The sequence below is a fragment of the Uloborus diversus genome, chromosome 9 (assembly GCF_026930045.1).
Source record: "Uloborus diversus isolate 005 chromosome 9, Udiv.v.3.1, whole genome shotgun sequence".
Taxonomy (NCBI): domain Eukaryota; kingdom Metazoa; phylum Arthropoda; class Arachnida; order Araneae; family Uloboridae; genus Uloborus; species Uloborus diversus.
Genome location: NC_072739.1, coordinates 138,509,739 through 138,522,740, shown reverse-complemented (window position 1 = coordinate 138,522,740; position 13,002 = coordinate 138,509,739). Strand labels below are relative to the sequence as shown.

The 13,002-nt window shown below is 31.9% G+C and overlaps 1 protein-coding gene across 1 annotated transcript in view; it reads right to left on the bottom strand.

Annotated features, from left to right (window-relative positions):
• LOC129230530 (protein Hook homolog 3-like) overlaps positions 1–11,712 on the bottom strand; it is a 69,967-nt gene extending 58,255 nt beyond the window's left edge. The window contains exons 1-3 of the mRNA XM_054864934.1: positions 11,693–11,712; positions 9,900–9,972; positions 6,187–6,241 (exon numbers count right to left, since the gene is read on the bottom strand). Of these exons, the coding sequence (XP_054720909.1) occupies positions 6,187–6,241; positions 9,900–9,972; positions 11,693–11,712 (148 nt within the window). The remainder of the gene's footprint in view (positions 1–6,186; positions 6,242–9,899; positions 9,973–11,692) is intronic.
• Positions 11,713–13,002: the final 1,290 nt, after the last annotated feature.

Sequence of the window (13,002 nt, the reverse complement as noted above, 5' to 3'; positions counted from 1 at the left end):
TCTTCTTTTGACTCCCTACCAAAGCTTGTTCTGTATCCTTTCCCCCTTAACCCCTTCTAACTAATGGACTGGTTCTAACTGATAAGGGTTGTAAATGGCAAGAAGGCAGTAGCTCTGTGCAGATCCAGGTTTTGGTTTAATCTGGTATTACATATTTTTTACTTTACAAACCTGTTCTTTCAATAGGCTCAATAGTTGTTCTGTCACTACCCTAACCCCTTTCAAAAGAGTGGACTAGTTCTAACTGATAAGAACCCCTTTCAAAAGAGTGGAATAGCTCTAACTGATAAGGGTCAGTAATATTAGTTGCTCTAAGCAAGTATTTTATTCTGTTCCGAGTTCAAAGAAAGCAAAATGGATTTTTCTGTCAATAAAAGAAGTATTGTTTGGAGCATTTTTGAACCTATACCAAATGATTGCACAAAAGCAAGATGTAAATTGTGCAAAAGTATTCTGTCAAGAGGAGGAGTTTGGAAAAAAAGCAACTACAAGCTCACTGATGAACCATTTGGCTAAAAAGCATCCAGAAGAATATAATGAAAAAAGCAAAAACCAAACTTGTGATGCAGTTGTGGAAGCAAATATACCATCTACATCTACACCCAGTACAAGTCAAGGCGTAAAAAGGAAGCAAGAAACCATTGATTCACTTTTTGAAAAGAAAAAAAAAATGGGACATTAATGACAACCGATCAGTAGAACTGCACACTTTAATTGCGGAAATGATAGCATGCGACAATCAACCATTTAGTTTTGTCGAAGATGAAGGCTTCATTAATTTAATGAAAAAAGCTCAGCCACAGTATAAAATTCCCAGCCGGGAATATTTTAAACAGAAAGTTATTCCTTCTCTTTATGAAGATTGCAAAAAAAAAATTGTAACATTAATATCAGATGCAGAATTCATATCACTAACATCGGATATTTGGACTAGTTCTGTCAGCAATGAAAGTTTCATGAGCTTTACTGCCCACTGGATATCAAAGGATTTTATTTATCATCACGCTGCCCTGGAAGCGAAGCATTTTCCGGGAAGCCATACTGGTGAAGCTATCTGTGATATGGTCAAAACAGTGGTTGACGATTGGAAAATGAATGACAAAATCCACATAGTATTACGTGATGAAGGATCAAATATCAAGAAAGGAGTACGTATTTCAAACTTGAAAAATGAATCCTGCTTTTTACACTCCTTGCATTTGACTGTATGCGATGGTTTAGCATCACAAAGATCAATAAGCGATTTAATTGCTCAAGGAAAAAAGATTGTTAATCATTTCAGTCATTCTCCCTTAGCATGTTCAAGATTGAGAAGCATTCAAGCGAATGAGTTAAAAGTTCCTGAGAAAAAACTAATACAAAGCGTGTCTACTCGATGGAACAGCACATATTACATGCTGGAAAGATTATTAGATCAAAAAAAACGCAGTTTCTCTATATGCCTCTAAATTTGGGGATATAAGCAACTTAAGTTCAAATCAGTGGACAGTTTTGGAAAAGGTGCTCCATCTTCTGAAACCATTCGAAGAAATAACAAAACAAATTTCACTATCAAAATCATTTATTTCTGAAGTCATCTCAATACTTACAACATTAAAATTATATTTGGATAAATTAAGCGACCTTTTCTGGAGTTGGTACAATGAAGGATACTCTTAGCCAAAGTTTAGAGAAGAGATTTTCATCAATTCAAAACAATGAACACTACTGCATTGCTACAGTGTTAGATCCGAGATTTAAATTATTTTTTTTCAACAAAATTGAAGCAAATGACACTGAAAGTTAAGTCAAAACTTATAGCTATTATGAAAAGTACCAGCACTAAACCAGCTGAATTACTGGAGAAAAATATTTCAAGTTCATTCCTTCCAACATCTGAAGCACAAAATTCTTTGTGGGCGTGTTTTCAATGAAATTGCAACGCAACCACTAAGTGAAGCCCCGGAAGAAACCTCCACTCAAAATGAAATTGACCGACATCTTTCCCAACCACTTTTGCGAAGAACTGACTATCCCTTAAAATGGTGGGCGCAAAACACTGAAGCTTATCCTAATCTATCTCAGTTAACCAGGAAATACCTTTCAGCACCAGGAAGCACTGTTTATAGTGAACGATTGTTCTCAGAAGCTGGAAACATTTATGAGAAAAAGAGAAATAGACTTTCTCCTAAAAATGCTGAAAAATTATTGTTCTTACATCATAATTTGCGGTGCGTATAAAAATAAGTAACTGTTTTATGATAACATATGATAAAATTTATGATATGTTCCCAAGTCCCCAAAATTATTTTTTTCAAGTTTCAATTCATTTTTTCCCGCATTTCTTTTTTTCTAAGTAATTGTGTAATTATTTATGTTTATCATTTTAACCACTTCTCTATCTCTAGTTGTTGTGTCCATTCAATTATTTTTGAAGAAGCCAATCTACACTAATAGTTATTGCTTAATGCCAAGAGGGGCAGTTTTTCACCCCCCCCCCCCCTTTTTTTTTTGTTTAGTGCAAAAAATTCCATTTTTAAGTAATAGAATACTAAGTTAGATTAGAAATACTTGTACTCTAAATGATTTTTATTTTTCTCTCTGCCTTTCTAATTAAAATAATGATGCATTTTGAGATTTCGTAAAGTTTCACGACACTGAATATTTTTGCAATATTTTTTAATTTTTTATTTTCGTTTGTTCTAAAACATCCAAAGAAAACAGTTCCACTTTTGCAATCATAATTTTTTTTTATTTAGCTGAAATGTAATTTTTCATATGGTGTTTATAAATCAGTGTACTTCTGTTTTTGTATTGATATTTTTTCCCAAAATATGTTTATACCAAAATTTCTGAATCCTTTAGTTAGTTGTATTTTAAAACTTGATAAGTCTTATTTCCTTTATTTTGTAAATATCACATTCACAATTGACCATTACACCTATTCTTGGTCCCTTGATTTAAATTTTTATTTTTAAAATAATGATTTTGTCCCTCTATAATCATGCAATGTTTCTTTTTCCCTTGTGAAGGCTTTATAAAAATGTTCATTATTTGGTTAAAACAATTGAATCTAATTTTTAAACAATCATATCCTATTTTAATATGAAACAGAACTTCATTATCTTTGAAAAAAAAAAAAAAAAAAACTTATTGCAGTGTCAGGATCAGGATTATGCATATGCAATATTTACTGCTAATGAACCAATTGCTCTATGTTATTCAAAATGAAAATTTATTATTTACAATTACTTTTTTTTTCTCATTCATAATCTATTACTTGAAAAATAGCATTGTCACACTATATATATTTTTAATGTTTTAGTTGGATTAGTATATAAAAGTGGATTTAAAAGACTTTTTTAATTTTTATGTATTAAGTTTAGCTATTATGCAAAGTACTAGTAGTTTTAGACTTCAGGTCCCTTTTTTCCCTTGCGGCTAATTAAAAATCTGGTTTGAACCTGGACATATCATACTACTGCAGACATTACAAAGGTGGTTTTCAAAATGTTGTAAAAGGAATCTTAATAGTTTATGTCTGGACGAAATTTTGTATTTTAAAGAATAAGAAAAATAAAAGTTTTTTGAGTCTTTTTATTTAAGTTATTCTTAAAGTATGGTTTATCAGAACATTATAATTACTTTAATAAGAAGTATCAACCCTTCCTAATATGTCAGGGGAAAACTATTTTGTGTGGTTTTTTCAGAGGTAATTTTGTAGATATATCTTAGTATCCATTCATTAATGTCCACCCTTAAATATGACAATGCACTGGATAATGAACCTGACAATGTGCTAGAGGCTGACTTCATTGAAAATATTCAACAAACATGATGAATACAAATTTAAAGATGTAAAATTTTCAACGAAAAAAGTGACAAACAAGCTTTTTTTCAAGTATTCGGCCAAGGCCGAATAGTAAACTAGGTATTCGGCCGAAGCCGAATATTCGGCTGACAGGCCGAATAGGCCGAATATTCGGCCGCGGCCGAATATTCGTTGCATCTCTAATACAGGGGTCAGTCCAGGATTTTTCACAGGGGATGTTATTTGTAAAAAAGCAAATAATTTTGTGAAAAATCAAATAATTGTGTGAAAAATCAAATAACTTTACAAAAAAAAAAAAAAAAAAAAAAAATTAAATTTTTTGTAAAAACGAAATATCAAAATTTATAGATGTACAAATGCATTCGGGATGGCACAAACTACAACATTAAAACTTTTAGGTTGGTGTTTTGGCAGCATTTTCCTTCTCTTTCCCTTGAGAATATCATTCTTGACAGAGACCTCTTGACACACAAAAATTATTGGTTAATACACGTAAATATGCTATATTATGATTTCAGATTTGTTTTCTCAATAAGCAATTTGTTAAAGGTCTGTTTGGGTTGATCGGATTAATGTGAAGGGTCTGTTAAAACTTTTAGGTGGGTGTTTTTGCAGTATTTTTTCTCTCTTTTCTCTTGAGAATATAATTCTTGACAAGACCTCTTGATATCCAAAAACTATCGGTTAATACAGGTGAATATGCGCTGTTTTGATTTCAAATGTTTCCTCAATGAGCAATTTGTGAAAGGTCTGTTTCGGTTTGATCCGATTTTTGTGAAGGTTTCGTTAATGGACCGGAATTCCCTCTGGTCAGACCCTTGATAGTGTAATTGAAACTGATTGATTATGTGTACCTCTAAAGTAGTAAAATCTTTGTTTGTAAAATTAATTTTTCAAGCTAACCTTCTTCAATTTGTTACAGTAATTAAGAATTAAAATGCAGAACCCTTTTTGACTCCTTAGCAAGATTTCTAAGGAGCTCTGAGAACGTTGGAAAACCCTTTTTGTAACTAAGGGGTTTCTAAGGAGTCTGAATGCAGTTTAAAATTAGCACCCAATATTATCCGAGGTAAAAGAAAAACCTACTATGGATAAAGCTTGCAACTAAAGATATAAAAGCATGACAGGCAAAAATTGTTTTGATCTCAACACTCTCTGGTGCATCTGTGTATCAGAGCTCTCATCTTGGTCTCCTTCCTTTATTTTTTCACATGAACTATTTACCTGGGTCAACCAGAGGTTTGAGCATCCATCTGAGTTTAGTGTTTTTATTCAATGGTACAGTCAAAGTTCGTCATAACAACGCCTTTCATCAGAACAAAATCGGTCTCCCTTTCGATAAATTGCTATAACGCAAGTATACAAGATATTGTTCACTTTTTAAAAATACTAGAATAGTTTTGGCAAGCTATGCTTCATTTTAAAGCAGGATGAAGAAAATAACAAAATGGTGAATAATTAACGATAAAAAAATATCAAACTAAATTTAACATAGCTTTAAAGCAATACATTTAGCAACAAAAGATACTGAAAGTAACAGACAGAAATCAGTTCTTTTTTAATTTAAAGATAATGGTTTGCTTTTGCTTTGCTTGAGATTCCTTTAAAAATATTAGTCTCTATCTTCAGTATTTAGGCATTAGAGAAGCTTTCTGCTTTTTTGACATTTTCTAAAAAAAATCTCCTTATGTCTATCGCTTTGTGCACTGTTCTTAACAAATCTTTGACTCTTTTATCTTCAAAAAACTCTTTTCAATGGAAACATTTTACCTTCAGAAGCATGAAATTGTTTATATTAGTTTTCCAATTTCCAGTATGTTGTTTTGAAAATTTGAAAATTACAAGAAACTTGAAATTTAATTTTGTTTGTTATATTGGAAAGAATGATTCAGTTTGGACACTCTAATGGAAGTTAATTTTCTATGTCTATGTCTATGGAATAGCAAACAGGACTTAATGCATCGATCGCAATAATGGAAGGGTCGCAGCAATGGGAGGTCGTTCTAAAGAACACCCACACTTATTTCATTTATTTATTTTTGAAAAATACACTCAAAAACGAGCTAATTTTTTCCTCAAAAAAAAAAAAAAAGAAAGAAATTCCTTTATAACAAACTTTAAGCGACTAAAAATTTCGTTTGTGGAAACGGAATTCAAGGAGTGTAGAGTAAATTAAATTGGGATTGAAAATTCATTTTGTTGTAACAGGATTTCAGGGTTTATAAGATTCAATAAAAAGCCAGAAATGTCAAGGAAATATCAGCATGAAATTAACTAAAAAAAAAAAAAAATGTAGCAATAAAATTTCTCATTGAAGGATTTTTTTTTAAAACTAATGAAATTTTAGTTCTTGCAATCACAAAACTTGTGAGCACTTACCTCATTATAATAGTCCAATATTGACTTTAAAACTTTCTTCAAGTTGCTGACCTGAAAAAAATATAAATAAATGTGCATGTTAAAAAGTTAAACTTCCTTTTGAAACTAAACAAAAAAGATGAATTATAAGATAAATTAACGAAGAATTGCACTGAGATATACAAAAGGTCAGTGTTTGAAAATATCATGAAATTTTTGAAAATATCCGATATTTTGATATACATACGATATTTTAAATCAGCACAAACTAGCCTTCAAAATAGTAAATGCATCCTCAAATCACTCTTTATTTTCTTAATATTATTACTAAAATATATCAACTAAAAATTAAGGTTTCTTTCATTATTTATATCCAATAATTTGTTTTAAATTTAAATCAGTTTTAATGGAGTTAATTTAGCATTAGCTGTTTTGCTCCTTTTCTTTTCTGTTGGCTACTTATACACATATATGATTCAGAAATAAATAATATGCATTAGTCAGTGGACAGTCATAAGATATTTTCTTTAGATCTGACCAATGTTTAATATTTAATTAAACATTGGTCAGATATAAAGAATATTTACATTGCTCATAAATGATTTATGAATATAAAATGCAAGTAAAGAAGGAATATTACATTAATTTGTTATATTAAGAATGCATTAATACATCATAAAAATATATTACATAACTTTTTGGTCATTTTTAATAATAAATGAACATCGCAAAATTTTAAGGTCAAAATTTCCATACGCAAAATTTTAAGAGGGGGGGGGGGGGCTCAGATACTTTCCCTATGGTTTAGCAGGATATTTTCCCTGTGGAAACCGATTTCAGTACAAATAAGACATTAAAATTTGACATTTTTAATAACTTATTCGTTAATGCTGGAAAAGAAATGTTTTTACATTTTTAAAAAGAAAAAAAAAATACTAAAGGCAAGGAAGTTCTCCTTTCTGGGGGGGGGGGGCGCTTGAACCCCACTTGCCCCTCTATATATAGGAGCCCATATAAATGAACACTATTACTATGTTTAATATAATTTTTACATTGCAAATATGGTAGTTGAAAAAATAAATATTGAAAGTATCATAAATGCAGAAAGTAAATTTTTCCAAGAAAAACTCATTATTAACACTAAAGTAAATGGAACGATATTTGAGATTTCAATAGGGTATAAAAGCAGTGTTAGAAATAGGAATTTTAATCTAAGCATTTTAATGGCACTTAGTATGAAATTCTAGACATCAAAATAAACAACTCAGGAGCAAGTTTTAATAGATCAGATAGAGTCAGGTGGGGTGAAATGGGTCATGCTGTGTATTTTTACTAATAAAAATTTTTGGTCTGGCTGAATTTTTCTCAAACTTTACACAAGTTATGAGGGGCTTTTTGGCTACAATTCTGATTTTTTAAAAGTTTCTGTGTAAATTGCTGGGAGCACTACGCAGACATTTTGTTTCTCAAGTCACATGTGAATTTTTAGGAAGCCTGACAAACTTCTTAAAATCTTGCTATATATTTTTTTTCAATTGAAATTGTCAAGTGTTATCAGTTATAACAGACTTTCATCTACAATTTGCAAAAAACAGGTAGAAAAAGTATCAATTCTTTCTTTTTTTTTTGCTATTTTCATGTGGTGGGGTGAAATGGGGCATAGTTAGGCTTAGCGAATTTTAATTCATAATGAGAGTAAATTGACTTTCAAAATCCATAAATAGGTCTTAAACGGAAATTTAGAAGATTTTTACATGTAACAAAAATAAAGTATGTATTATTAATGTGTAGAAGTCAAAAGCTAAACTTGCCATCCATATTTACCTACCTACTCTTTCCTAATTCACATTTTTTATTTATTCAATGAAAATTCCTGGGGTGTATGTAAGAAAAAGGGAAAAGAAAAATTCAGACTATGATTTAGAGGCTGCACTAATTTCAAGTTGAAGGTGATTTAGCAATTCCTGCAGCTGCAAGGAAATATAATATGCCAAGAGAAACATTGATTAGATGGGTCTCCAGCGCACAAAGTCGAAAAGGTTGGTTAGACGTACAACGCTAAGTGAAGAAGAAAAATGTATTGCTTCAGCTCTACAAAGTGTGATTCCCCATTTGATAGAAAGATACAATCATTGTCGCTAAGGTATTTATAAAGACTAATTCTGAAAAATGCAATAGTGGCACTCTTGGCATAGAGTGAGCCAGGAATTTTGAAAAAAGATCGGCATGCCACTTATGTAAGAGAAAGCAAGAATTGCTCACGAAAGCAAGAGCCTGGACATCTTCTAAAAAGCAGCAACCGAATGAAACCCAACTCTTAGATGAAGAAATGTCTGAGTTACTTATGCAAGAACTAACACCTGGGAAGTGGGTTCTTGCCTAATACACGGGCAAGAAATCATCAAAAATTTGTTGATCACTTGACATAAAGTCAGTGACCAAGATTACAACAGTGTAAATTTTCTACAAAAAGCCAACTCAAGCAAATACTACATCTTTCCTGAGTAGGAAGATACAGACATTGTTCCTAGATGTCAAATTCTGAAGACATTGAATGAGCAGAATTCGATTGTTGCGGACATTATATTTTTGAGTTTTAGTTAAAAATATTTTGGTGTTGAGTACGTTAAAATAAATAAATGGTTCTTTGGAAACAATTTCTCTCAGCTATTGTACGTGTTTTGGTAATAATTTCTTAGTTATTGTATGTTTCTATTGCAATGACCCATTTCACCCCATTAAAACCCATTTCACTCCACCATGGGGTGGAATGAATGGGTCAGATACTTTAATTGCAATTTTCAGAGTGTCAGTAACAACAAATTTCAATGAGAAGCAGCTTAAATTAAAGGGGAAGAATCAGATGTAAAGAAGAAACTTTAAAAAAAGTACAAAAAAAAAAGTTTATGGGTTTGCAAATGGCATCATTTTAAAAAATACACAAAATCTGCCCCATTTAACCCCACCTGACCCAATATGTATTCAAATATAGATTTCTGTTTTATTAAATACACTGCTGATAGCATATTTGTAAAGTGTACTAAAGAAAAAGATTTTTCAGATTCAAAATTGATTGCATTTGAATTTTTTTCTTTCTTATATTTATCCTCTGCTCCAGTCTTAATCCCAATGAGTTGGGGAAGAATAGCTTCAATGTGATCCAAAACTTTAGGAGTCAAATTTGGTACAAGGGTTGAAAATTTAGGCACCAAATCAAAATTTGTGGTTTTAAAAGACAACTAACTACACTTATTTTTAGCAGAGCTAGCAGGCCCATGAAGAAAAGGGTAAAATTTTCCTGACAGTTGAACAAAAAAAAAAAAAAAAAAAAAAAAAAAGAAGAAAGAAAGAAAAATTTAGTAACACCATATTTCTTGCACTGCCGTGGGAAGTAACTTCAAATTTCTCCTTTTTTTTGCATTTTTGTCATTGATTGCACTTGCTATTGGTGTAAGCTGGCTCATTTGGTTTCTGCTGAAAAAAAAATCATATTTCTACTTTTATATTGTTAGTATGGAATCCAAAACACCTTATGTCTCAAAAAGTCACTTCTGCAGATAGTGTGCTTTGCCTTCCCACAGCAGTATAAAGAAGAAATAATGGAAAAAGAAGAAATGCATGGAAAACAATTAAAAAAAATACAACCTTAATGACACTTATTAAATAAGATATAAAAACTAAAAATAGATGAATAAATAACCATTAAGAGGCACTGAATTAACCATCTTACTTTAAGTCTCCAATTTGAGCCCGCATCTGTTTTGATTTTTGCCAGCCAACCCTCGTCAAAAAATTCAGGATCGCTAAAATAGAGATAAAAGATTTTTTAGAGCAATAATTTTTTATGTCAAGAAAATAGTTATAGAAGTATTTGAATCATTGCTTTGGTTGCAAGTCAAATGTTGTTATTAACACTATTACTTCAGACTTATATATTACTGAAACAAAGGTGCCCATATGCAACATTTTAAGGGGGGCTCAGACATTTGCTCCATGGTTTAGCAGGATATTTTCCCCATAGACACCGATTTCAGTACAGATTAGAGTTATTAAAATTTGATAATTTTAATAACTTATTGATGGGAACATCACTGATCTGAACCAAGTAGCACTTTGAATACCTAAGCCATAAAGCCACAGTTCTACACCTAAGCTCAGTTTTGAAAATTATTTGTTAACATCATTGATAATTAACTTTAGAGACATACCGAGTAGCACTTTGGCCGAGTACTCGGCCTTTTACTACGGGGTCGAGTACCAAGTTACCGAGTTGAAATTATGTTTTAAGAAGAACCACCGACACACACGTGATGAATAGGGTGGAACGAAAAAACCAAAGTTTTTATTTTCGAATTGTAATAGTGCAGAAAAGCTGCGATTGGTGAAGATTTACAAAACAAAACAAAAATTTTTAAAATCGGATAATATCTTCCGATCCCGCAACGAGCCTAAAAATTTGAAAAAATGGAAAATTTTATGTGTTCTTAGCGATTTTTTAAAAAAATTTGCTCCAACGTTCTTTTTAATACTCTAAGACGAAAAGTTACGATTGGTGAAACCTTCAGTAATTTAAACAAACACATTGAAATCGAATAATACCTTTTGATCCAGGAACAAGCATGAAAAAGTAAAAAAAAAAGGAGAATTTAATCTTTTCTTAGGGATTTAAAGTAAAATTGTTCTTGTTGTTTTTTTCCCCGGTGTTACAGGGAAAAGCCTTTTAAAAAACCCTATTTTACACATAAACATTAAATTATTTCTTGCCATTTACGGTATCTTCTAAACATGCAAAACTACCATTCTTTACAACAATGAAACATTTTCAAATAATAGAAAGTTATAAAATATTTCCCAAATTTACAATCCAGTATGCAAGTCTTATTGTTTTAAGTGTTACTTTTTGAAGCAAATTTATAATCAGGTTTTTTGGAAAATTCGGGCATAATTGATCTGAATTTCAATGTTGCTCTTATGTAGCCATTTCTTGACTTAAATCCACACACTTTGAGTGAAGCCTCCGTCACTAGCTTCACACATCTTTCGACAGCTTGCGTATGGCAGGGAAATAGTTTTATATCCCAGTCGGGTATAGTACCTGTTACAATACAATTTTCAATGTCTTTGTTATGAACTTTTCGAAGAAAAGGTGGAGAAGATAGCTTTGTCATGTTCCAATTAATAATCTTCTGCTTCAAAATTTAAAGATGGAATGACAAATATTCTAATGCTTTTGCGTTTAGAATCACTCTCTAGCTTTTAAGACGTTTTTAAACGCTAGTTCTCTTATGTGCCTCCTTTCATCAAACACCATTGCCGTTAATAAGTTTTCGGGATGCATTAAGAAAGAGTTTCTTTTAGTGACAGGGTAAACAACTTGTTTTAGATTGTCTGGTCAGTATCGACAGGTTTGAATTGTTCTGTAAACATGAATGGCACCGTCTGTGACATTTTTGCGGTTCTTTATTTCAAATCAGACCGGCATGTAACATCTCAAAATAAAAGTCACTATGTCTTTTAACTCACCTGATGGGATCGATACACATACAAATACAGTCTAAGGATTCTATTCGCACAAGTGAGCAATTTGGAATGTGAGAGTGGGCCGGGGTCACGATTTGACAAATCATTTGGGCAATTGACCACCCTTTATTGCCTGAGGTATATCTAAAAGATATCTTTGATCCTTGCTCAAGCACTTTCTGTTCACATCTGGAATTGTACAGTCAATTGCTTGAAAATCTATCACCAGCAGTTTTTCGCAACCTGTGAGTTGTTCTCCTATTGGTCCAGAAAACGAACTTGGGCCAGTTGTTCCACCATACAAAAGCCGAAAAAGATGGCGAAAAGGCAACTCAATAAAATGTAATAAAGAAATAGCCCATTGCAATGATCGTCCAATATAAATTTCAAATTGACGAATCGTGCCACTTTTGAACCCAGTATTGATTTTAGTACCATCGCAACCTACGATGGCTAAATAATCCAGTGAAATTCTTTGTTCATATAGATATGAAACAATGCTATTTCTCTTTTCTCTCCTAATTTTTTGTCTATCAACAACTTTGGAAGTATCTGTTTCAGTCACTAAGCAAACATCTTGAAGCATACTGGATGCTATGGCAGCAGTTGCACGATCAGATACGCCGTAACGATCGCTACTTAGTGCCGTAGTTTTCAGCTTAATCCTCATCTGCCACCGGGTTCTCTTCTCTGGGTCGGTTGATTTGTAATCATTATCAGTTTCTCTTTTGACTGAACAACTTAGTTGTTAAATAAAGAATAAATACCTTTGTGCTGAAAAATTAAAATGTCAGTAATCCAACGTTATTAAGCACAAAACTTGCAAATGATTGCAGACACGTGTTTCGGTGTTACAAGGAACACCTTTTTCAATGCAAAGAAGTGTGAGCTTTTGGATGAAAAGTCATCCGAGAAAAGTCTTTTCTCGGATGACTTTTCATCCAAAAGCTCACACTTCTTTGCATTGAAAAAGGTGTTCCTTGTAACACCGAAACACGTGTCTGCAATCATTTGCAAGTTTTGTGCTTAATAACGTTGGATTACTGACATTTTAACTTAGTTGTTCTTCATTTAAAAGATCAGATTCATCTTCTATAACTGAAACGCACTCAGAAACTTTTCGTTTTGAGGCATAGGCTTTTCTTTAAAACCTTTTTTCAACCTTTTCGTTTCCTTTTGGTCCAAAGTTCCAATTTTACCAATGCCATGTTTCCTCTGAAGATAGAGAAAAATTTGTTCAGAGATCGGTATCTTTTTAGATTTTTCATACGTACATTTCATGTAACTTGGACATTCACAAATGTCAAGGGTCT